The 26,128-nt window shown below is 41.0% G+C and overlaps 1 protein-coding gene across 1 annotated transcript in view; it reads left to right on the forward strand.

The window, feature by feature from the left end:
- The window catches only part of LOC134543279 (disks large 1 tumor suppressor protein), a 719,411-nt gene that overhangs the window by 655,888 nt on the left and 37,395 nt on the right, over nt 1-26,128 (forward strand). The window contains exons 12-13 of the mRNA XM_063388189.1: nt 24,129-24,342; nt 25,711-25,865. Of these exons, the coding sequence (XP_063244259.1) occupies nt 24,129-24,342; nt 25,711-25,865 (369 nt within the window). The remainder of the gene's footprint in view (nt 1-24,128; nt 24,343-25,710; nt 25,866-26,128) is intronic.

A 26,128-nucleotide genomic window follows, 5' to 3' on the forward strand; every position in this document is an offset into this window, starting at 1 on the left:
CTGATAATGACATGACTCGGTCTCATGGACTGAAGACAATTGATCTATATGTGTGGCTTTGTACATGAACGGTTTATATGTTAATCAGATTATTGAAAAATTAGACTTTCATAATAGGCTAATCGGCACTGATTTAATTCGTTGGTCCGGTATATTGACTTGAGTTTTTTTTTCGTAGAGTGAATGATTAATTAACTCCGCGAAAGGTTATGGAAAACAGAACCTAACATTTATTTAATAATTAGTTACAACTGTCTCTGGTCAAGAATCGAACCGTGGACAGGGATCCATCGATTCAATTTGTAAATTAATAATTGATTTTTACGGAGACTATTGGAATTTTTCCCGCATTTCTAACTAAATAATTACATGATTTCAAGATGTCGGCCGAATTTCAAGATGTCGGGCACCTGAGTAATAATAAATGATTACTGCACTGTAGCATGTTATTAAAAAATTATCATGATGGTAAGACGAGTACACACAATATGGAGTCCTCCAGCAGACGAAAACATGATGGTGGCAATGACCACTAGCATGTGGCAGCTCCTGGTAACATGTACTGAACATAAAATTACGGATCCGTGATGGACATCAAGGTCAAGGTCAAATTTCAAGGTCATAGTTCAAGGTCATGGTCAAAGGCTAAGGTCAATTTTCAAGGTCAAGGTTAAAGTTTAAGGTCAAGGTCAAAGTTTAAGGTCAAGGTCAAAGTTCAAGGTCAAGGTCATATTTCAAGGTCAAGGTCAAAGTCCAAGGTCAAGGTCAAAGTTATGGTGAACAGAACATTATACTAACATGACTCCAGCACACTCTAGCAGACGAAAACAAGATGGTTCCCTCCAGCGGACAAAGACAAGATGGCGGACATGATGTCATACCAGCTGATGGTAAATACCTAGTTATTGGTGGTGGTAGGTCAGTCTGTAGGTGGCTTCTGTGGAGGAAGGATCTGATTTTTTTTTATTTTTTGCCCTCACCGGTTTCGAACCAAGGACGAACATCGATATAATCAATCAGAATTCTATTACGTTAATTTTTTGATGAATTTTGGAATTTTTCCCGATTTTCTAACATAAAAATTACGGATTTCCAAGATGGCGTCCAAATTTCAAGATGACGGACATGACGTCATACTACCTGATGGTATATGTGCATTGACATAAGTGGTGGGGGTCATTCTGCTTGCATCCACCGTGGGGGAAGGATTGGTCGTCATTTTATATTTTTTTTTGCCTCTGTCGGGTTCGAACCGAGGACTCCGAGCTCCGTGTCGTTTATGTAATTTTTTTATTAATAATTTATTAAAATTTTATTAATTTAATTTTTTTATAAATTTAAAAAAAAAATTCGTTAAAATCGGATAATAAATAAAAAAGTTAAAGATGGCTGCCGTAACGAAAATTGCAACGGTGACGTCATGATTCAAAATGGTGGAAAACACATCGCCGGAATTTTCGAGAACACAATGACGTCATAAAAATGTCGGATCCAAAATGGCCGCCGTGATATACTTGTCCCGTTACGTTATGTCCCGTTACGCTGTGTCCCGTTACGCCGGCTGCACGCACGAAAAAGTGTCACGTTACGCATATTGTCACGTTACGCTCGTCCAAGATGGCCGCCGTGACGTCAGAGATGTGGCTCGGCTCCCCGCTCCACAGCCAGAAGCCAGTTTCAGGACCGGCTATCATATACTACTATGCCCTGGCGTGGCAAAAAAAAAATATATCTGAGGTTAAAAATTAAGATAGCGAAAGAAGAAAAAACGTCCAAGGGGAAAAGGGAGACTGACGTGAAGACGTTTTAGGTTTTGACGATTGCATCGTAGTACCTAGTTTACTGTGTTGGCGTGCCTTGTATCTGGTAGCAGGCGAAAATTGGACAGCCATGCAGAACCAACAAGTTTTTAGCCATACAATTGGTGTGTTTATTAAGTTGATCTGACAGTTTTTTTTTGAAAAAGCTTTGATTTGCTTGTTTTTGTCGTTGAAACGTATTCATAATTTTCGATTTGTTCCTGACAAGACGGGAGCAGGAACTCAAAATGTAGGGATGTGAATCAGTTAATTATTTAATTTATGCGACGTGATTCATGTTGGCCCCAAATACCGTTTTAAAAAATTGGTTGTCTGTAAAGTCGGTTTACGGACGATAGTTTAACGTGACGTCATAACAAAACATTGATGAAATGATTGGAATCATTTTTATTTTAATAATAAAATAATAAATATTTGAAATTATACTAGTAATCAGATTTTTAAAATGCAAGAATAATTAACCTTTATTGCCGAAATTGTTGTTGTAATAAGCAATGAAAACCACATTAACTTTTCACTTCACTTTATAAACAGTCGACGAAACAGTTCACGCGTAGATGACTTGTAATTAATTTTAAAAACTGGCGTTTAGCTATAAAGTTTAAATATAATTATGAACACGTTTTCATATAAATAAAGTGTGATAAAATATCTATCATCAATTATATGAATCACCATAATTTGTTAGTCAATTGTAACATAACCTATTATTACTGCACTCGCCGACAGCGTAACGGGACACTAATTCGTGCGTGCAGCCGGCGTTCATCGATTTATTAGACGTCACGTCAAAAAAAAAAAAAAAACCAATTTAGCAATTTGTGGCACGTAGTTCTCTTGCTCCGTGGTAAACTCTCCGTTCTGGCGGTTGGAGGAAGTAAACTAGAGCAGCGATTCCCAAAAGGTGTTTTCTCGTGAAATTCAACTTTCCGGAAAGCTAGTTTGCAGTGGAGACGGAAGCACTTGAGCTTAAGAATGCTTTCAGTTTATATTTTAATTCATCAGTTGCCCATGCGTTTTTTTTTTACTTGAACTCAGAGATCCAAGCTTCTGGCATCAAAGCTAAAAATAATAAAGAATACATGTCCTAGAACTATCTTCAAGTGTCCCGATCACTTGTCTGCATGTTATGACCGTTGAATACGACTTCATGAGAGACTTCTACTTAAAAAAAAAAAGTCATTATTTCTGTGCCAGTCCTGGCATATATTAGAAGCATGAAACCTTGTGGTATACAGTTTCCGATCAATCTGTCGTACGTAGCTTTTGTCGTAAGACTCTTCACCTTCAGTATATCATTTGTAAAACAATAAAAATCGTTTTTCCAAAACCCTGTAAAAGTAAGGTTTCTGTGTTTTTTAGGGAAACCAAATTTTTATTGATGTATTAAGTATAGGCCTACACTAAAAATATAAGGCGGATGCTACATCCGAACACCACTGTAAAAAAATATATTGTCAGAGTCTCCACCGACGTTAGTGTAATTTTGCACATACACGTGTTGGTGTATTGTTACTCTTTTGTTACAGTAAAAAAAATACTATCAAAACAGTAAAAGTACAATTGCCGTGGTTTGGTAAATAGATCATAGCTGATTTTTTTTTTACATCTGAGTTTACTTTCTTTTTCTTTCATGGAATGTGTAATTTCCCCCCCCCCCCCCCCCCCCCCCCCCCCCCGAGAATACTGTCTCGTGATTAAATTTGGACTTATAGTATTACTGCTTTCGAAAAAAAAAAAATCACATTGTATCAGATCAGTATCGAACTCGCATATTCGGGTTACTAGGCTGACGTCTTAACTACTTCACCACCGTGTACTTTAGTGATAGTAGTATCACTTTAGTAAGTTAAATATGGTTTGTTTTTGTTAGTATAAATAATTAAGTTTTGCTTGGCAGATATATATTTTTTTAAAATTGCGTATGTGCGTACCTTCAATTAAAGGATGCATTAATTCAGCAATTATGTGATTTAACATCTACGTTTTAAGTAATTGAGAAAAATGCAATCTGTTCAGGAAATCTTCAACCAAATAATGAGAAAGAACTGAGCTGTAAGAAAGAATATACCTATTGAAGTGGAACGCTGTTTTGCCCAATTGGTTGTTGAAAAAAAAAAAAAAAAAGTGAGGGTTTGTGAAATTTGTTTCACCTGGCTATTTCACTCTGTCTGGATGAAAAGAAAACGAAGGTCGTCTCAACACTAACTTTAGACAGTCACAGAAAGATTTTGTTGGGTTAGTTCAAGGTGATGGCTTCATCAAGACATCACGAAGGTGGTAGGATACGCAAAGTTTATCGATCAGGAGTGGGGGCGCGATTTGAAAACTGCTCAAAATAACCAGTTGGGGTCTGTTTACGAAAAAAAAAAACATTTATTGATACGCTTAGGGCGGATGAGTAGTTATGTTTCCGTATTTCGTTTCTAAACTGTATTTTGAACAGAATGAAAATGGCAAAAATGAAGTTTTTTTTTTTCAATATAATTTTTAAGTATAAGACATACGGTATAAATACTTGAAAGCGCTTGAGGAACTTGCATTACATTTCACCTAATGTTATGGTTGCCCTATGCACGACGGGAAGACTGCGCGCCTAAATCACAGCCTTGCGCTTTAGAGGCGATACCGCGCTAGAAGCACCAGCGGGCGTCGCACTTATCATCCCGCCTCACTAACACCTTTGAATATATATACTGTATAGAAGTCGCCAGCCCAGGTTAAAATTTCTAATACGGTTTTGAGGTAGTTGGTTAATTCACCGCCGCAATCGCCACCATCTCTAGGGCATCGACTTGTGGTGGTCCCTAGCGGACAAGTGTCGAACTCTTCAAACACCCCTTCCCCCTCCCGTTGAACGACCGTGAGCTGCAGTGAATGATAGGTGGGGGGTGCGGGGAATGACAGCGGGCGACAGTGCTGCGCTCTAACGTCTAAATAACAACTAAGACGATACAGGGCGCTACGGCAGCGCACTGCAGCGGTGAAGTTCCCAAGCTGCTCATCATACGCTTCTGAAAAACGTAGAGTAAATCCTATCCACTCGCGACTTCTATACAGTATATATATATTCAAAGCTAACACGGATACGCCCCTGGCTAGGAACGACACAGGGCAAGGAGGTAGGAAAAGGAATCAGTTGATGGGCTGGGCCCTGGGAGTCGAACCCGGATTCTCCAGATGCTAGACAATTGCTCCACCGTGCTCGGTCGACTGGACTGGTCTATGGCAAGGCATTGACTAATCTCGTAGCTCCGACGCGGGGGGGGGGGGGGGGGGGGGGGGGGTTAGGGGAAACGTTTTTCGAGAGCTTGGCGAACTGTTTTTCGTCGCGGAACGTTCGCTCTCCGACTTACCGTAGAGTCGGTTTCTCCGCGTCGCATCTAGGAAAAGGGGGAGGGGGGGATCCTACAGTTGACAGGGATGAGATCCTGACCCGGTTTGCAAGGATTTATGTATTTTACGTTCATAGAGTGTTGTAAACAACGCCAACCCTCCCCCCCTCCCCCCCGGAAAACAAAATAATGAAGTTGGGAACTGTTATTTATTAGTGTGGCTGAACTTGACTTTTCGGACTATTCGGGTTGTGGTTGTGACTTTCGTCCTTGTGAACGGTAGGCTATCCCGTCACGTGATGACGCACGCCGGCGAGACGCTCTTGTTCGCGGATGTGCGGCCGTGTGACTGCGTCGTGAGTAACAAGAAAATAAAGGTGCGTTTCATTTCCCTTATCGCTATTCCGAGCGTCCGGCGATTGTCGTTTGTCAAGCCACCGCCGCTTGCGTGGCTCGCCCGTGTGTAATGCTTGGAGGGGGTACGTGGCGGTGGAAGGGGGGGATTCAAGTTCATAAAGGAAGTGGGAGAGATTGGGAAAGGGGAGGGGGAAGCCGGCGATTAGTCACGTGACGTGACTCGACTGCCGGAGAGAGCAGGCGGTTGGTTGGTTGTGTTCGCCCGTGGGGACGCCTTGCCTCCAGCCAGGGGCTTCATTCGTTCATTCAGTCTTGGCCTAGACGTCGGTGTCTCAGGCGCGCTACGCCGCGTGCGAGCGGGATTGTGACGGTTATGTGACGTGATGCGGAACAATATACAATTTTTTTTCCCCCGTGTGTGTGTAGTGTTGTGCAACTTGTGTTTGAAGCCACGGTAGACGCGACTGTTTAGCAATACAAGCGCTGTTTGAACTTAATATATATTAACTTTTATTTTCCGAACGAGTTTTTACTCTGGTTTCACCAAAGATTTTTTATTTTTTCGGTGGGAAATGACTCGGCATAAGCAAATTTCGAAACCAACGAACGTCATCAGCCGACGCTTGCTCAAGGAGAAGCTGTTTCCAAGGTAATTTTTAATGTTATGTTCTCGGCCGTGGAGCGTATAATTTTGGCCAAGGGCAGTGTTTCAGTGCCATCTGAGGATGGCTTCCTCGGGGATTGCTACCGTTTTGGTGCTACTGTCTTGTAAAGGTCGATTGTTGGCTCTTATCTTCCGGAGTTATTTTTGACGAGATTGGCTTCGGCGGGGTGGATATCAAATTACTTAGTATCACTTTTATCCTTTGAACTTGATGGCATCTTGTGGTATATGATGCTTGCTGATATAATTTAGTAGCCTACGTCGAAAGTTCCTAGGAATATCACATTACAAACAAATTGTCTCATCTTGTGATTTTTTTTTTACATATGATCATAATTCATTGTTATGTTGCAAGTTTTTGGTGTGTCCAGGATCTGTCGACGTACTTAATTACAAACAGCAATCGATGTTTTTAATTTTAAGGGATAAACTTGGATACCGCGGGAAATTTTTGGGATTTCGGCCGGAGAGAAAAAGGGGGGGGGGGGGGGGGGGGGGGGCGACGACTAACCCCTTTCCCCTACACAAGCTCTTGACAGCGATTTCAATAATTATTAAACAATTTTTAATCCAATTAAACTCTCAAACCACATATTATATCTCGAGAAAGCAGCAGGAATAAAAAAAATGCAATTTATTGAAGTTTTTTTAAAACTTATGGTAGGATTATATGTCGCTGACCTACACAATCCACCCATAAAAAAAACATTGTTTACGTCCATTGAAAACACATAGAGTGTGGAATTACATGTAGGTAATAAACCCATCATGACTATTAACAAGCGCTATTTTATTTGTAACAGTTATTGCCATCCAGTTTCTACATATGACAATTCATTTTATCTCAATACATCCATAAAATACATTATTAGCCAACCACAGAGTAAGTAAAGAGAGAAAAACGTCACTCCCATCGAAATGTTCTGATTGGAAATAGTGTTGGGTGGGTAGTAGGTATCCGTATACATATATACCGTCAGTAAATAAAGACTGAAAGCTGACCATTAATAATAGGAAGTTTTTTTTAATATATTCAACCTAGTTCCTGTATCTTGCATACAAATTCCTATAGCTAATATATGTTGTTTAACGGCTTTTTATAAAACAATTTTTTATATCATGCTTAAAATAAATATTTTATTGACCATAGCATTTTCGCCAAGTTTTTTTTTTGCATTGACGACCCACGTAGTCCGATTTTTTTTTACCCCTTTACGAACTTGAACCAGTTACTATATCTGTTTTTTTTTCTCAGGTGTTTTGTTTAGGGGAGGTTTTTGTTTAAAATTCTCACCCAATATATCCTTCCCATCTTCGAAACGAATTCAGTTAGAATGTTAAAGTTATCGAGCAACAATAAACCACAAAAGTCTACACGTGCTTAAGACTATGGACATTTGCTACAAAAACAAAATCAAGTGTATCAGTGTGACCAAGGAAATGAAAAAAAAATACTATTACCACCGACATTTCACTGTTATCAACAGGAAGTTGCAAAACATTACTACCCGGAAATGTTTTTTTGCAAGAATTTGCATATACAATGATTTTACGTAATTTTTTTCTCATAATTAACAGTACCTAACAAACCCTTCACTCAGGTTATTATTCTCCATATTTACCAAAATCGGCCACTTTAAACATTTACTAAATTTTAATTTTCGAAAAACTCTAATCAGATATCGGATAACACCCAAATCATTAAATGGTGTTTCACCGTGCCTGATGATTGTTAAAAATTATGATGTAGAATTTCCGTCGTTAAAACAGTCACTTCCCTAAAACGGAGACCTATGAAAACTCTTTCCACACTGCAGACACCGCGCTTTAACCAATGTTTTAGTTGTATAGTAGTTTTATTGTCCAAGTCGACTACAAAAATATACAATTATATTGTACATGTAGTATATGACTCGTCAAGAATATTAAACATTATGAATACACATTTAAGTACAAAAATAATAGTAAAAACAAATAATGTACATCATATCATAACAATAATAATAATAATAATAATAATACCATTTTAGCATATTTTTGCTACCATAAAATCATTAATAGAATATAAACTTAATTCCAACAGCATATCTTTCGGTTTTTTCCCCCGGCAAACTTGACGCTGACCATCACGTGGACATAGCGGCATCACGCGGTATCTGTGTTTTTTCTTCTTCTAGTTTATATCGGTTCCTAAATTTTCTTTCGTAATGACTATTCGCTAGGATAGTAATCATGAAAGAAAAGAGTACCCAACGGTTTTTTTTCTTTAAAATTAATTGTTATGTTTATTACTTGATTTTTATTTTATGCTTCTTTAAAAAAAAATTACATTATACAGAGTTGTAGTTCATTCTATCGCTTTTGAAAAAATTACTTATATGTAAATATTATTTTTTACTTTTAGTTCATACAAAAAAAAACTACTATTTAAATATATAATTTTATTCTATTTCTTACTGCGTCGCGTGCGGGATCGGTCGTGCTAACCTTGGCCGCGGTTAAGGAATGCGTCATGGCCGTAGGCCGGGTACGTGAACTACGCAACACGCAAGAATGTCTTTTGACGTGTAAACATCTTGACTCTTGGCATACGGCATTTTTGGTAGGAGTAATTTCGTGAAAATGGAACGGCAGTCGATGAACGGATACGTGACTTGATGTAGGCTTTTGGACATACGCCATTGCTTAGCACATGTATGTCTGCAGAAGAAAACTACCAAAAAACACAAATTAAGCAAAAATTGCTGTTGTCAGGATTTAACGCCACACAATATTCCACAACAGGAATATGGTCAACAAACAAGGAAAAAACAAAGAAAAATGGATTAAGAACGAAAAAAACCCCACAAATGATGACAGCACAAAAATTCCGAACCCAAAAAAATTCAACACAACAGTTGAAACGAGACAAAAAACACAGCAAAACGAAAAGACGAAACAAACACAATAGTTTTCCAAAAAAACAAAAAGAGAAACGAAAAAAACCCCACAAATGATGACAGCACAAAAAATATTGAACCCAAAAATTCAGCACAACAGTCAAAACGAGTAAAAAACACGACGAAACAAACACAACAGTTTTCTAAAACAGAAACAAGCGACGTTTCGGGAACTGCTATCTGCTCCCGTCCTCAGGCAGAGACGCACATGGTACGGAAACACAGTCGCACGTGAACATGCCAAACGTATTGTTGTACCAAATGAAAGTGAAACTATCTCCGGAATATATTTGGTAAACTAAAATAGTTATAGTAAAGAGTAATCTCAAGTTTTAAAATTCCTAAGAAAGCTGGATTACTAACCACAAGATACGTGGTTCAAATCTCTTCACTGGAAATATTTGTTTATAACATTGTAATTTTTCTCTAAAATGAATACTTCACGCTCGGCATTATTTTCAAGAATTCTACTTTAAATTTCGAGTCAGAGTTTTGTATAATAAGTTAATTTGCAACATGATCAACATGAAAACCGATGTTAAATCACTGACAAGTACTTAAATACTAGCTCACAATTTTGTTCTTTAATTTCATGGTCTGCAGCGTTACGCCAACGCCCAGAGACTCAAATCCGTATTTGTAACTGTTTGTCATATCACAAAACTACTTATCGTCCCTCAGCGAAATCTGAAATGCTTTTCGTAAAGTTACCCGTATTGTGTTGAGTAGTATTGAAATTGCGTGGATTTTCCTGAAGCGGTTGTAAATCGCGCGCGTGTGTGCGTGCGTGCGTGGTAACATGAGATTGGGCAATGTAAATCTGAACTCATTTGACCTCCATGCTGGAGTTGTATATTGCATCCAAGGGCGGACCCCAGGCATTTGTTACATTATGGTTTAAAAGGGAGGAAGGGGGGATTTATGTATACATCTCATGAAAACATACGTATGTTTGTAGCTTACATAGGCTACATAATTCATAAGTTTGTGTTCTCGTGGTTAATCAGTTTGTCGAATCATTATACTGGATGTTCGCGAAGGAACAAATGTCCGGAAGCTCGGACCTGCAAAGATACGAGCTCGAACGGTAGCTTTCACATTTGAATTTTACTTCACTCCTTAACAAAAAAAAGTGGTGGTTTTAGCATTCCCTGTCAACCTTTCAATGTTTGCCTAGCATTTTTCGAACTCTCTTCATATTAAATGCAGCCAAAGTAACTCTCCATACCAACCTCTTTATATTGATTACTGGAAGAAAACAAAATTTGAACTTAGGCTCGTTTCTATCTGAGGCACAAAATGTAGAGTAAAAAAAGGTTTCAATAAATTTTAACATGAAATGTCTTTTTTTGTGGCTTTACTCATCCATTCGTAAGAGACTAATGCAAATGTATGATCTGTATAGCAGTTACTTGCAAGTTGTGGATGGTTCCGGTTTTTCTTGATCTTTATTGCGTCATTCAGGAATTTGGTTTGCTAGAAGGGTAATAAAAAAAACAACGTCAAACCAAACATTTCCTTCCGTTTCGCTGACAATAATTTCAACACTCACACACAGTTAACTTGCGAGCAGTTTCGGAAATAAGCCCATTCCTTGAGGTTCTTCAGTAATCTTTGCGACAGTCTGCTACGAATGTTGGTCGCCGTGAAGCTTGCTCTGCCGTATTATTTGTTTCCCAAGTTAGTATCCGCTTCTCCGTAAAGTTTGCAATGCCTTGTTGACGTGGCTTTGTACGAAGAATTACCGTGCCCGTGTTTATCAGTTGGAAAGCTGTCTGGCCGGGAGCTAACGCAACTCGCATAATCATATCCAAATATAACTCGGCTTGAATGATCAGATGTTTGTCCTGGGCTTGGCCAAGGCCATTTTGGATGCGGGCAATGAACTAGCCAGTATAGCATATATATGTATATGTATATATACATACACACACATATATATATGTGTGTGTGTTTACAGGTGTACATTTCAATGCTCCTTCATGTACATTTGTATGTATATTATATTTAAGTAACCGACACAAAATATATATTCTAAGCACTCATATTCATAACTTCAGCTAAGTAGAAAATTCAAACGACTGCAGTTATGTCCTTTTGTTTGGACCCCCCCCCCCCCCCCCCCCGAGTGTTGCCCTTGACACTAAATAACTGTTGGCGTAAACCTGTACTTGGTACTTTAAAAACCTCATACAAACGGAATTCATATTAAATTTTCGGATATGTTTCGACAGTCTGAGTAGGCTCTAAATGTTTCCCCTACATCCCCCCCTCCCCCTTCATTTACCGATAGTGCTGACGATGCCTGCCCACGTATAAGCTGGTCGTAAACCCTGGGGAGAAAAATAGCCATGATTTATCAGTTGGTATGTAATATACGTAAGCGATTTCGGAATTCTGTTGTCATCATGCCTAAACCTGGTTTGTTTTATAAGTGCTCTGTTATTGGACCCCCCTTTTTTTTCCTGTGAGACATAATGAAATCATTGCATTGGAGCAGGTGCTGAATTTATTTTGTGTAATCTGTTCACACTTGTTGCTTTCCCCCCACTCACCCCTTAACCTTTTTTTTTTCTATAGAGAATTGCCGCAACTTTCAGAGTATGGAACCATATGCGTCGGAATGATTTACTTTATTGTTATTACTTTTAGAGAAAAAAGGCTATTTTAAGATGTTATTGATTTTATTTTAAATCTTGTTGGCTATCACCCATAGTTCTTGCGTTGTCAATAGGGGGTGATAGGAGACACCCGTGTCACGAGGCCCGTTATCGGCCCGGGGACAATGCAGTCCACGGCACAGTCTGCCACGTGGGTCAGTACAAGCATCCGGTCAGATCCAGGGTGTCCACAGTTAGTACTTTCGTACTAGATATAGTACTTTTATAACTTTTTTTAGTGGACTAGTACAGATCTAGTACATTTTTCTTTAATATAATAATATTACAGTAACTCCAATATTTCTTTTTATTAAGCGTAATTATTTTTAAAAACTATGGAATGTATGTGTGTGTGTGGTGTGATATTTAAGTTCGAGCATTGCAATGTCATAATAACTTCCTAAATTGTTAAGAACCATAAAAAAAAAATATAATTTAGTACTTTTTTTTTTTCAAATCTAGTACTTTTTTCTCGCCTAAGTTGGTACGAAATATTTTTTCCTTGTGGACACCCTGGTCAGATCGGCCCGTCGCTCGCCTCTTATCGGTCGTCCGCGCGGACGGGAAGCGGCTTGCGGCGTATCCCCACCACCATCGTCGTCCGTCGCTCGGGGAGCTTCCGTCGACTGTTCTGTCGGGGGCGCGGGCCCCACGGTCCGTCCGCGGACCGGTCCGACCTAGAGGCGTGGGAACCGGGGGAAACACCGAGTCCCAAGTCGGGAAACTGAAGGACTTACTTGGTCATGGGAAAAAGTCTCTACATTAGCAGCAATGGCGCTGGTCTTCACGACTCAACATTTTTTTTTTAAATTCTAGCTGTCATTTGTGTTTTTTGTCATGTCACGGCACTGAGCTGTCAAGAGAAGCCTAAGATGTACATCAAGTTCTGTCCCTGCCCGAACACGCCCGAATATTCACCTTCGGCCAACCTTCGGGATTTGTTTTATTTTTGCGCAGGAAAAATGAATTCAAATATTAAAAGTGGTCGGTTAGGTTAGCTACATTAAAACACTTTAACACGCTACGGACGGTTAGTTAGGTTAGTATAGCTACATTGAAATAAACAGCGAAATATATATATATAATATATATATAATATATATATATATAATATATATAAACCCGAGGTTGGCCGAAGGTGAATATTCGGGCGTGTTCGGGCAGGGACAGAACTTGATGTACATCTTAGGCTTCCCGAGCTGCCAAACGATGTGGAGGATAAGGACACCTTATCTGGAGCATTGTACGTTTCCGTCGCCCCGTGTCGTAACGACAGCGGTACATACCCTTACCCCTGTTAGTCTCGTCTTTGTTCGGAACTGTGCTTGCTTGTCCTTGCAACTATATGTTATCGCGCGTTTCGCCACTTTGGCGATCCATCGAAGTGAAGGTTCGTTGATAAGATGTAAGCATGCCTATAAAGGACATGCATGTATTTCTTGGTTAGACTGCGCGGAATAAAGCTGTAAAGCTAAAGTTAAATTTAAGTAATTTTTGCTAAGTAGTCACGCAAATTGCACTGCTTGGGCAAAGTTATAAAATGAGATATGTTAACTATATATATATATATAATCCATGCAGACATTTTTTAAATCTTTTTTTATTTTGCGTGCTGAGCCGTTGTCCTGTTACGTATGTAGCCTTCTGCTTCATCTGGCACGAGTCGTCACGCGCAGCTGATGCCTGTCAGAACACGATGTCAAGCTTCATTCGTCCCAGCGATAAAAAATAACATCAGGTTTTCTCGGAAATGTTAAAACCACGTACAAAAAAATATCTTGTAATCTAAAAAAAACCTGTAATATTGTAATATCTTAAACACACGTTAATATTTATTGTTACTTATTGTGCGGAAATTCTCTTGTATTTTTTCAATAACAAACTTAGTGGTTTGGAATTGAAATCTGCCAATAGATAGAAAAATCTGTTTTTATAAGTACTTTTTAAGAAATCTCTATGTGGGAGGCTGGTGAGGTTGATTATTAGTTATTTTTTCTCCCTCTTTACCCTATTTCGCTCTCCTTTTTTTTTATCTATACGTTCTCTTTCGTTCGCGCCGTCCTTTTTCTCCTGAGTATGGTTGCGTGCGCGGACTTTAGTGGGCGAACACGTGGGTCCCGCGTATTCTGTTGCGTTGGCGATGACGTACGGCGCGACGCAACGAACAAACAGAAGTGGTTGGCGTCGGGTGTGGGGGGGTCTCTGTCGCAAGAGAAACTCGGGTGGGTTCGAGGCTGTGTCCCGCGGCCTTGATCGCCACGGACACGACATCGACACCGATGCCGAAGCGACTCTCCCCGCGCGGACAAGCTTTCTGCCTGTTGGGATTGTTCCAGCTTGACCTGTCTACGTCGGGTGTCTTTTCTGCTGGTTGGTGATTGATCTAGCTTGACGTGTCGCGTCTACATCGGTGTCATTGCAGACGACCAGTGGCGTAGCTAGGATTTGTGTATGGGGGGTGTTAAGAAGCATGCGCCCCCCCCCCCCCCCCCGTATTAAAGCGGTGGGTCCGGAGGTCCGGAGGAAGATTTGGATTTTAAGGTGTAAAATAGTGATATTTTAGCAGTTTTCGGTACTTAAATTTAAATGTTGTAATGGTAAAAATTTTATTAATTTTAATATGAAATTTGTTTGAGTGATGAATAAGAAATTATTTAAAGATTTGGAGCTAAGGGAGGTGGTTTGACCCCTAACCTCCCCCCCCCCCTGGCTACGCCCCTGCAGACGACGAAAGGTGATCGGATCCTAATAGAGCATACATGGAATGAATTTTTTTTTTGGGGGGGGGGGGGAGAAAACCCATCGGCTCACGGCAATGTCCGTCACGTTTCCCCACTTGCGAAAAATCCGGGTTCCATCCTGTTGGGATGTGATGAGCACATATATAATATGTTATGCATATAATTAATTGTTATACTTGTGTATACTTATGTACAGATGTTATGTCAGGGTTGAATGTTAACCCCGCAGGCAGGTTTCAAATGTGTGGCATTTGAGCGCTCAAATAGCTCCTCAGCACACTTTTCTTTCGGTGCGTGTTTTCGGCGAGAGAATAATACTTGCAGATTGTATGTTCGTGCATGAATGTGCAAACAAACAAAAAAAATCTTTAATCACAGGTACGAGCAAAAAAAAATCTCTCGATGCGCGTTGATAGTCAGTCGGATGGCGGATGAGCAATCAGCATTCGGTAATATATAGTTGTTAGGCAAGACCACACGCGAACATATGTTCACACCTTAATTACACGTTTTGAGAGTTGATGCTGGTGTACGATGTGTGGTGTAACAGTTAATTTAACGTCGACATTTTGAACGTGAGTAATTGTCGATAGTTTGCTTGTGAATTTCGTAAATGAGAAATTCGTTAAAATACACAGTGTTGTTTGATAGCCATTCAGGGGGGTTATTAATTTTAGATAAGTATTTTTAACTTATTACTAAGGGCAAATATAAGTATTATGTCTGCTGTTAAATATGCAATGATAGTTTTTATACATTGTATGGAAAAAACACAATTATCGTAGTTTACCTATTAAATTAACTTTAAAAAAGTATATAGGAGAGATACCACTATAAATTTCTGGGCGATAACTTGAAGTAATCCAAGTGACGATGACTCACTACAATATTATTAATTGGGGTTTAAAAATATACAACAAATTTGTGTTACTTAGGCGCGGTGATAAGTGCGAAGCTCACTAGTGTTTCTAGTGCGTTATCGCACCTAAGCACAAGGTCGTGTATTGGCACGCAGTCTTCTCGTCGTGCATAGGACAACTATGAGATTTGAGCGGTGAACATAACATTATATGGTGGAGAAATGAAGGTAAAGTTATAATGCATGTCGCTCAAGAATCTGGCGAATGTTTATTTAGAAAACACGCATTGAAGCCATTTTTACTATTCTAAAAATACAGCTTGAAAACGAAATACGAAATATCCCCTCAACATATTCTTAAATCCTTTTCGTAAACACTCCCCACTCGGTTATCTTGAGTAGTGTTCATATCGCGTGGTTTCTTCTGAAGCTTTGCACACGGTTATGTGTGCCCAGAACGCTCTATTCAAACTATGTTGATCATAAACATAGTTTAAACATAACATGGTTACTTCCTGTAATCTAAGCAATTAACCTTAACGTCAAGCACAAAAACGTAACAAATGTAACTGCAGTGTATTTAATATATATTGTTACTATTTATGTGGGGAGAACTACTGGGTTCGTAGCCCAATTAATTGGTACAGTTTTATTTATTACTAATCTCTACACTATAAAAATTTAATCACTGCACTCAAGATTTCTGTCCACAACAATTAGTCTTACACTGGTCACTGAAACATTAACCCTTTCCACTGTAACTTGGCTCGACAGTGGCTCGCTCTTCTGTCCGCTTCCTTCGCACACTCACCCACGCTGCACCACAGCAGTCCTCAAACTATCGCTCGTCATACCCGATTGGTTCGCCAGGCCTTCTCGCAGGTATCGCCTCCCGATAGGTCCGGTTCGCTCAGCAAGGGCCACTCGCCCTCTTCACCTCTCGCTGATCGCACGGGTATCGCCAGTATCACTCCCCGAGGGGGGAGACACTCTCCCTTACTCTCAGAACTCTCGCGGAGGCCGGCGTGGCGTCGTCGCTTATATACCCGTGGCGTCCTTCCCGAAAGAACGAGAACGGCTGTGACGTGTCGCGTCATCCCGGGCCGACCCGACGCCCGAAACACCCAGAACAGCGACGCTTATTCACGCCACTCCTCGCGGCGGCCTGTGTAAGCCCGGGATTCCCAGGTCGCCAAAAGGTCACAATAGCCCAAGGCGCGACGGAGAGTTGAGGAGGGGTTTGGGTAGCGAGGACCCTTGTAATCCGGCCAGGAACGCGTGGCATGCCTTACGTCAATGGACGGCGCGTGACGTCAGTGGCAGTGCGTGGCCGCCAGCCCGCTCCGAACCTGGCGCGCGTCGCGGTCTTGTCTCGCTTTCATAGCAATATTATATTTTTTGTGAGAGTTCAGTCACTTAAAGTCTACAAGTTTAACAGTGTTTCACTTAATTATAAATTAGTACCCTTGGTAATAAAAGAAAATTAGAGGACTCTGTAGCGGTGGAATTCAGACCAAAATGCCACTCCCACGCGTAAACAATTGACTGACTTAACCCTATGATCCCGTCCGCCGACACGCCACGACCTCATTCACGTGCGAGCCAAAGCCTGTCGCGTGGTCGTCATTTTCTCGCAACAACAAGCCTCGTAGTTCGTCGACGGCCGTGGTCACTCGTGTGGGTAGGATCAGCGGGCGGCAACTTAAATTGCATGATGTGTACCCAAGTACTGTTTAAAATCGACACGATGGATAGCGCCACTATAGCTAGAGTGTTCTTTCGTAACTTCATAGAGAGCGTTAATACTTACAATGAAATAATTTTAATGTTAATGACGGAATCAAATAAAGCGTATTAAAAAAACCAAGTTATTATTTATTGTTATTGGTTTTTTACACTACCACCTGATCGCGTCTATGATAACTGAAGCAAATGAAATTAACAGATCTGCTATTATAATGAAAATAACCCTTACAGCGTTGTGAAATTGTATAGTGCATCTTGGCAACAAACAAGTCTCGAGGCGTTTATAATTTATAGTAGGTACTCTATTATACAAGACCGATTGTTGTCTAGTGCCTCTGTTCGCGCTATAAAAAAAAAAAAACTCGTTGACAATCGGTTTTTCTAATACATTCTGTTATCTTGCACTTTCGATCACATTACTTCATTTGTAGATTCATAGATATGGCAGTGCAGTCGGTGATTATATGCGGGTACAGAAGAACAACGTTGAGTTTCCAGTCTTTCAGATACATTATCGATGGGCTCGCTGAGTCTGTGTCCGTCGCCTGAGGGGAGTCGGGCCCTTCCATCTCGGATTTTTCCATATTTTTTGCTATAATTATAATGTGGAACTATTTACCACGTTTTGCTGTTTTAACTATTTTGCACGTCAAAGCATAACTCGTATCGCCCAGACATCCTGCTCCTTGTACGCAAACACAGATTTGACAACAGGCTCCAGTCTGTAAGCGCCGCGAGGAAAAAAAAAACTTATTATTTTACGCGGGCGACTCCAATTATCGTTATATTATATAACTATTATCCTTCAGCGGTATCAGGGTTTCCCCTGGGTGTGAAACGTGGCGGACGTTGTTGTGAGACGTGTTATTTCCCGCTGCCCTCCGTTCCAATCTCAGGCCTCGTTTCTCGTGACGTCTAGACACCACGTGCTCCTTTCACCCGGTATTTATTTTGGTTTCGAAATTATATATACGGGTGAAATAAAAAATCTTCTAACGAACATTTATTTAGAATGAGAAGTGCCTATGCATCTCAGCTCCACGGTGTCACGAGGCCGGGACTCGACTTCTTTTTTGTACATCGCCTTATATGGGAATGTTTACGTTATGCGTGAGATTAATGGCAGCTATTTTTAATTCTCGTAGTTCCTCGTCATCTTCAATGTCAGTTGTGCCTGCAGGCTGCCGAATGGGGCGAGGCCGTAACCGGGATATTGTGAAGGAGGGAGTCTAGAACAACCATTATATCATTTTTTTGTATATTTAGTTTTATGTAACTGAATTTTAAAAGAAAATTTACTGTTGCGCCTAAATAAAGTGAGTATTTTTGCTTGAAGGAACTGAACATTAGGAATTTTAGGTTTTTTTTTTTTATTTAATTGATTTCAGTACTTTGTTCTTGAGTCAATTATTTGATATTTTATTAATAACATGTCGTAAACGTACATAGCCCCTATACTGTTGTTGTTAAAAACATGAAACACGCACGTCAGTGTAATGAAACATGTGCTCGCAGTAACACGTGTGCAAACTGGTATTATTGATTCCGTGGAATACTTGGTGAGAGCAATTCCTGTGGCTTCTTTGTGGGAGGGGTGTCGGGCCGTGTTGGGGAGGAAAATAACGTTGTTTTAGCCCAATGAGTAGTGAGTATTACAATAATCTTGCTGGGATTTTTGTCTTCTGGGAGAGTCCGGGCCCCACTGGCCACGTGCTTGTTATAGTTGGGGGGGGGGGGGGATGTTGCCGAGCAAGCGGTGTTTGCGACGGATGTGGTTTCTGGTCGCGGGAGGAGCAGGGGTGAGGGGTGGTGGTTGTCTATATCCGACACTCGCAGTTAATTGCGTCGGACAACGACCGGCCCTCTCGGGCCAGAAATGTTTTATGTGCTATTGATCGGCGCGCGCGCGCGCCTCAGCTGAGAGGGGGTGGGTGTGTGTCGTGGAGGTGGAGAGGGCGGGCACTCGTCCGCGCATGCGCCTTGACCCAGTGCGTCGGCCGCGCGACGCGGGGGTTCGCTGACCAGCCAAGAGTCTCGTCAGCGACCTGGGTCACGCCGGGCGCCGCGTCCGGGTGTCTGCGTCCCTCCAGGTAAACCCGCGGGACAGCTCCGCGTTTTACTGTGTCTGTCGCGTCGGTCCGATGGATGGCAGGTGGAGGTGTTGGTCTGTTAAGGGGCCCGCCTCGTCAGGGGTGTATGTGTGTTGGTGAGGCGGGATGATAAGCACGACGCTCGATGGTGCTTCTAGCGCGGTGTCGCCTCTAAGAGCAAGACTCTGAACTGGCGCGCAGTCGTCTCGTCGTCACAGGATAACCGTGAAATTTGAGCGGTGACCGCAACATTATATGGCGGAGAAATGAAGATAAAGGTGTTATGCAAGCCCCTTAAGTGCTTTCAAGAATCTGTACTGATTGTTTTATGCCTAAAAATTACTCTGAAAACACGCGTTTTAGGCATTTTAACGCATCTAAAAATACAGTTTAAAAACTTAATCCGAAATTAAAAGTACTTTTTGGCCCTCAGCGAACTCTTAAATGCTATTCGTAAATAGGCCCCACTCGGATATCTTGAGTGGTTTTGAAATCGCGTTGTTTTTCCTGAAGCTCTGCACACCGTATGTGTGCCCAGGTAGGCGGGCCCCTTAAGGCCCGTCTACAATAGTCCGAACCTGTGCGTGGTCCGTGTCCTTATCCGAATGTGAGTGACGTCACATTGTCTCACCGAAAACTGCCCTGTCCACAATTGCGATGTCCGATGTCCGAATGTATTGATTTCTAAAGTTGCTACCAGAGCGCAGTAAATGTGCCAAACAAAATGTTTTTGTTTATTGTTTTGATGCTTTGTAGTTTGAGATTGAACTTTTGAAAGTGGCATATGTAAATGCTAAAAAATGAACTCATATCACAGCAATCGAACAGCACTAATTTAAATGTCGTCTTGCTCTTCTTGAATTACAACACCTTCCATTTCCTTCAATAACAAAAACAAACACCACGTTTTCAAACGGGAACCGGAAATTCAAATATCGTGAGTGATCTCTTCTTTTTCTGTGTCCGAAGTACACAGGTTGGGACAAAAAGTTCAAATTGACGAATGTCTTCGGACCTTCGCCCACTTCACGCATGACGTCAGAGGGTCACGTGGACCAATCAGCGACGAGTGTCCTTCGGACACAGTTTAGGACATTGCTAATGTAGACGGGCCTTTATTGTCCATACCTCCACGTGTCTCTTACAATACAAATTATACCAACATTATGGCGACGAAAATAACTTTTTTCTAACTTAAAAATAATCATTGAGCAGATTTACGAGAGGAAATTAACCTCCAGTGCTTCAAATTCCTTAAAAAAAAAAAAAAAACGTTCATCTGATTTTGCCCCAAATAATAATAAAATTTATATCCCTCTTGCCACTAGGGTTATTTTTCGCACTCTTTCGTTGTGTTGTTAGTATAGAGCTGTGCGGTGTTAGTCTCCAGTGTTTTTTCTGCGGCTGTGAGACGTCGTGTTAGGTTAGGAATAAGGTTCGAGACTTGTATAATTTACGTCGATGTAGACTCTTCCGATGCACGACGACGTGTGTTACTAAAATGTTAAGGGGGTTTGAATCTTAAATTATTTTTTCTTACACAATTTAGGGGTTTTGCTCATTAATTTCAAATAAATTTATAATTTAACTATAGTTAATACAAGTTTTTTATAAAACGTATTTTTTTAAGTATTTTTTTTTTTTAACCGATGGTCATTTTCTACGTCAACCATATCGTATTGATTTTTTTTGTGAAGACTTCGATATGTATTACTTAATTTTTTGTATATTATTCATAACTCAATAAAAATTTGGAATTTCATAACCGTGAAAAACTCATTTTTGTAGGATTGTGAGAAACTAATTTTTTTTTAAGTTCATGAATGATACACAAATAATTAACACGTGTCAAAGGTTACACATTAGCGATTAATTTAAAACTGTATGCAACATGATTACGTGCTCTTAGTTTATGCTAGGAGTAAAAAAATGGGCTTTAAGTTTCTGAAATCCATCAAGCAATTACTTCTTAAATTTATAAAATATTTTAAAAATAATAGTTTAAAACAATGGGAAAAACACGAAATTAAGGAAGCTACCCTCTCAAGGGGCCTCCTTAGTAGCATCAAACTAGTGAAAACTAATTTTTGGAACATGATAGCACACTATTTATCGACAATACGAATCTGAAAGTTTTTTTTTCCCAGGAAAAGAAACTACAACAATTGTGCGTATAGTTTTAAATTATTTAATTTTATGTATCAAAATATGAAATAAAAAAAGTCCAAAGTTGGATCAATTTTGTACTGTCTGGGAGAATGAAAGAGAATGTAAAACTAGTCAGCAAGGTGATTTCTTTTCCGCTGTTTCTGAAAATATCGGTAGTTTTCCCACCCGTCTTGTGTGGGAAGTGGGAACCTTAGGTCGGAGGGGAGTCAGGTAGTGTGTGCTTTTGTGGGTAGGAAGGTAACGGCAACGTAAACGGATACCCTTGCGACTGAAATAAAATTCCCAACGATTGGTTCCAGTATGCCTGTCCACAGTACCACGTGCTTGTCAGGGGGAACCAGTCTGTGACGATACTGCTCTCTCTACCGTCACGCGGCATACACGGCGGCATGCCGCGCGCGCGATGGATGCCAGAGGATGAACACTGCTTGACACGCGCACAAACAACTGGATTGAGTTTCCACAGCATTGCGTGCGCGCACATTTGCACCTAATAAAAAAAATTGGTTGTCTGTAAAGTCGGTTTACGGACGATAGTTTAACGTGACAACGTCATAACAAAACATTGATGAAATGATTGCATACTTTTATGAATAAAATTGAATAATATTTATTTTAATAATAAAAGAATAAATGCTTGAAATTATACTAGTAAACAGATTTTAAAAATGCAAGAATAACTAACTTTTATTGCCGAAATTGTTGTTGTAATAGGCAATGAAAACCACATTATCTTTTCACTTCACCTTATAAACAGTCGACGAAACAGTTCACGTGTAGATGACTTGTGATTAATTTTAAAAACTGGCGTTTAGCTATAAAGTTTAAATATAATTATGAACAAGTTTTCATATAAATAAACTGTAATCAAATATCTATCATCTATTATATGAATAACCATAATTTTTTAGTCAATTGTAACATAACCTATTATTACTGCACTCGCCGACAGCGTAACGGAACAATGTGCGTAACGGGACACTTTTTCGGGCGTGCAGCCGGCGTTCATCGATTTATTAGACGTTGTCACGTCAAAGGCAAACAAATTTAAAAAAAAAAATCTTTCTGAGTTTGCAATGAAATATTAATTTCTTTTCCTTGTGTATGTTCATAAAAATGTTGCAAACTTAATGACATACATAATTATGGACAATGTCATTTATTACAAGATTTTTAAAACTATTTTAAAATATAAATTATTCAGTTTGTTCAAGAAAACATGATTGTTTTCTGCGGTAATTTTTAACCCTGTCACATCGCAAAAACGACGGATAAGAAGACTGCATTAAACAAACCACAACAGACCTTTTCGCGCGTTCCGAGATTTTGCGTAATCGATAGGCATTAATCTCGGAATACCATCTCGGTACGATTACAGTCACGGTCATATAGGTGTGGAGTGGAAAATTTTCCACATAGACTGAAAAACCTGAGGACTTTCATATTCAAAAATGTGTAGCAAACGTGGATGATTACAAAGTTCGCTGCTAGGCAGTGCTGCTTAGCGATATCGATGTTCAGAAGAGTAGCGAGGGGTGCCCAAACGTTTTCAGTTCGCGGCGCACTTACAGGCTTAGTAATTTGTCGCGGCACCCTACCCAGTCAAAATGTGTGTACAATGACAGATAATTTAATAAAGATATTATGACACTAGGCACAGAAATGAAAAGATATAAAACTACAATTTGAGGCTCACATAGGTGTGTATATATTTATTTATATAAGAATTTCACGCAATAATTTATTATTACAGAAAATAAAATCAACAAATTCAGTGTCAAGATAATCAATGTGACGTGTCAGCTTGGTGATCTCATTTCCGAGTACAACCCTGAGCACCGGCTAACGCAGCGAGTTGTGCATGTAGCGCGCACAATTTGAATCGTTTATTGCGAATATACGTTAATTTTTCCGGAGAAAAGAAATTAGGGGCGCACTTTGGGACACTCGGTCGGGAAGGTCCCGGGTGTGGTCCACCAAGGTGTCTAGACGGTGGACTGACGTGTGTTCGAACAGGTGTCTGTGCACGGTGGACTGACGTGTGTTCGACCAGGTGTCTGTGCACGGTGGACTGACGTGTGTTGGACCAGGTGTCTGTGCAAGGTGGACTGACGTGTGTTGGACCAGGTGTCTGTGCACGGTGGACTGATGTGTGTTGGACCAGGTGTCTGTGCAAGGTGGACTGACGTGTGTTGGACCAGGTGTCTGTGCACGGTGGACTGACGTGTGTTGGACCAGGTGTCTGTGCACGGTGGACTGACGTGTGTTCGACCAGGTGTCTGTGCACGGTGGACTGACGTGTGTTCGAACAGGTGTCTGTGCACGGTGGACTGACGTGTGTTCGACCAGGTGTCTGTGCACGGTGGACTGACGTGTGTTCGACCAGGTGTCTGTGCACGGTGGACTGACGTGTGTTGGACCAGGTGTCTGTGCACGGTGGACTGATGTGTGTTGGACCAGGTGTCTTCGCGAGGTGGACTGACGTGTGTTCGACCAGGTGTCTTCGCGAGGTGGACTGACGCGTGTTCGACCAGGTGTCTACAAGGTGGACTGACGTGTGTTCGACCAGGTGTCTGTGCAAGGTGGACTGACGTGTGTTGGACCAGGTGTCTGTGCGAGGTGGACTGACGTGTGTTGGACCAGGTGTCTACAAGGTGGACTGACGTGTGTTCGACCAGGTGTCTGTGCGAGGTGGACTGACGTTTGTTCGACCAGGTGTCTACAAGGTGGACTGACGCGTGTTCGCAGGGAGGTGCGGACCGTGGTGCTGGGCAAGGGCAACACGGGGCTGGGCTTCAACATCGTGGGCGGCGAGGATGGCGAGGGCATCTTCGTGTCGTTCATCCTGGCGGGCGGGCCGGCCGACCTGAGCGGCGAGCTGCGTCGCGGCGACCAGATCCTCAGCGTCAACAGCGTCGACCTGCGCGATGCCACCCACGAGGAGGCCGCCCAGGCGCTCAAGGTGCCTTCCCCCCCCCCCCCCCTCTACTTTCCTTGGCGCAGGTCGCCCGCCATCTTACAATCTGTGTGAATAATTGTTCACGACCATTGTCTGAAGTAGCTTGGCTTCTGGGTTGTAGCCGCGTCCTTGGCGAATAATTCACCGACGTTTCTGTCGACATTGATTGCAGTCGCCGTCATCAGGGAGCATTTACCTACTGCTCCCTGATGATGATGGCAACTGCAATGTTGACCGAAACGTCGGTGAATTATTTGCCAAGGACACGGCTACGACCCAGAAGCAAAGCTACTTCAATCTATGTGAATGTTTGTTCGTTCTAGATCTGAAATCTCCGAAAGTTATTCACCGGTTGCTGTGAAATTTTGAAACAATGTTGTATTCGAATACACGTGTGGTTTTTTTTTTTTAGATACCTATGTCACCCCTGTGACAAGTAAAAAAAAAAAAAATTACAATTGTGAGTAAAGCCAAGTGTTTTGAGGTAGCTGCCTGATTGGGCCGCCAAACGGCTTGCAAAGCCCTGGCTGTTAATGTGCTGTTTATTTACAAACCACTCAGGATTTCTCAAAAGTTTCTTATTATGAATAGGACTTAAGAATAATTACACTCTCCTATTGGTAGTTTTGTTCTGTGGTTTCATCTCCAAAGTGTATTTTTGGACAGGAAGAAAAAAAACCAATACCAGTGTTGTCACAGGCATTTGTAGGCATGAAAAATTAAGTACATAGTATTACACCATTAACTTGTAAAGTCTCTTGCTACAGTTCCAGAGAGGCACGAAGACTGCATGCCGGTTTGGTGCTTGTGTGTAGAGATGATGAGTGCACCAGTATCACCCTTAGTGCCCTCATGCTCTTAGCTCTCATGCGCCCAGCTAAATGCCCTCTTCTCCGAAATACCTGAATCCTGGGCTCTAAGGGAATCTCAACAACCTTACTTCAATGGGAACTAGGGCTTGACAGCAATAAGAATTGGTGGAAAAAATCCTGTTCCAATGTAAATTTCCACTGGAGAGTAGAAAGGAGTTGTGGGTATTATTACTAAAACCTGAACTTCAGAAATTTTCATCCATTTAGAACTTATGTCCATAAAATGCTGCTGATTGTAGGCTAGAAAAATTTGGGCTATGGAGAAAGCTGGTATGTAATTTCTTCTTGTTTAGAAATTAATGTTTTGTATTGGCAGGTTTGAAATGAAATTTTGTTAGTGGAGTTAGTATGCCATCAAAAGATGTACAGAGTATAATCAACTCGTGTATTATTTTTTGAGGCTGTACAGGTTATTGTTAATATATGTACTTTTTCCCCGTACAATTGTAGTTGTGCGTGCTTGTTGTGGTGATACGTCTCTGTCCCGGCTTGCCCTCAGGGTGCGGGCCAGACAGTGACCATTGTGTGCCAGTACCGACCAGAGGAATACAACAGGTTCGAAGCGAAGATACACGACCTCAAGCAACACATGTCCCAGCAGATCATGTCTGGGACGCTGATGCGCACCTCTCAAAAGAGATCTCTATACGTGAGGTAACAGTGATTTTAATTCAGAAATATATTAGTATTTGTTTGTGTGTACGGAAGTGATCCTGTAGACATCGTGAAAATTTCAGCCAGATAAACTTGAGTGATAGGCTCAGATACCTCTAAAACAAGAGAAATTCTCATGTTGTGACCCAAATTAACTGATGCATCAGTAAAATGTTTGCCACAACTCTGTAACAAAGTACAAGAAATTTTAATATTTCCATGCAGAAACATCAAATGTTTGAAAACATTTTTTCTGAGTTCTC

This window comes from Bacillus rossius (genome assembly GCF_032445375.1).
Source record: "Bacillus rossius redtenbacheri isolate Brsri chromosome 9 unlocalized genomic scaffold, Brsri_v3 Brsri_v3_scf9_2, whole genome shotgun sequence".
NCBI classification, from domain to species: Eukaryota; Metazoa; Arthropoda; class Insecta; order Phasmatodea; family Bacillidae; genus Bacillus; species Bacillus rossius.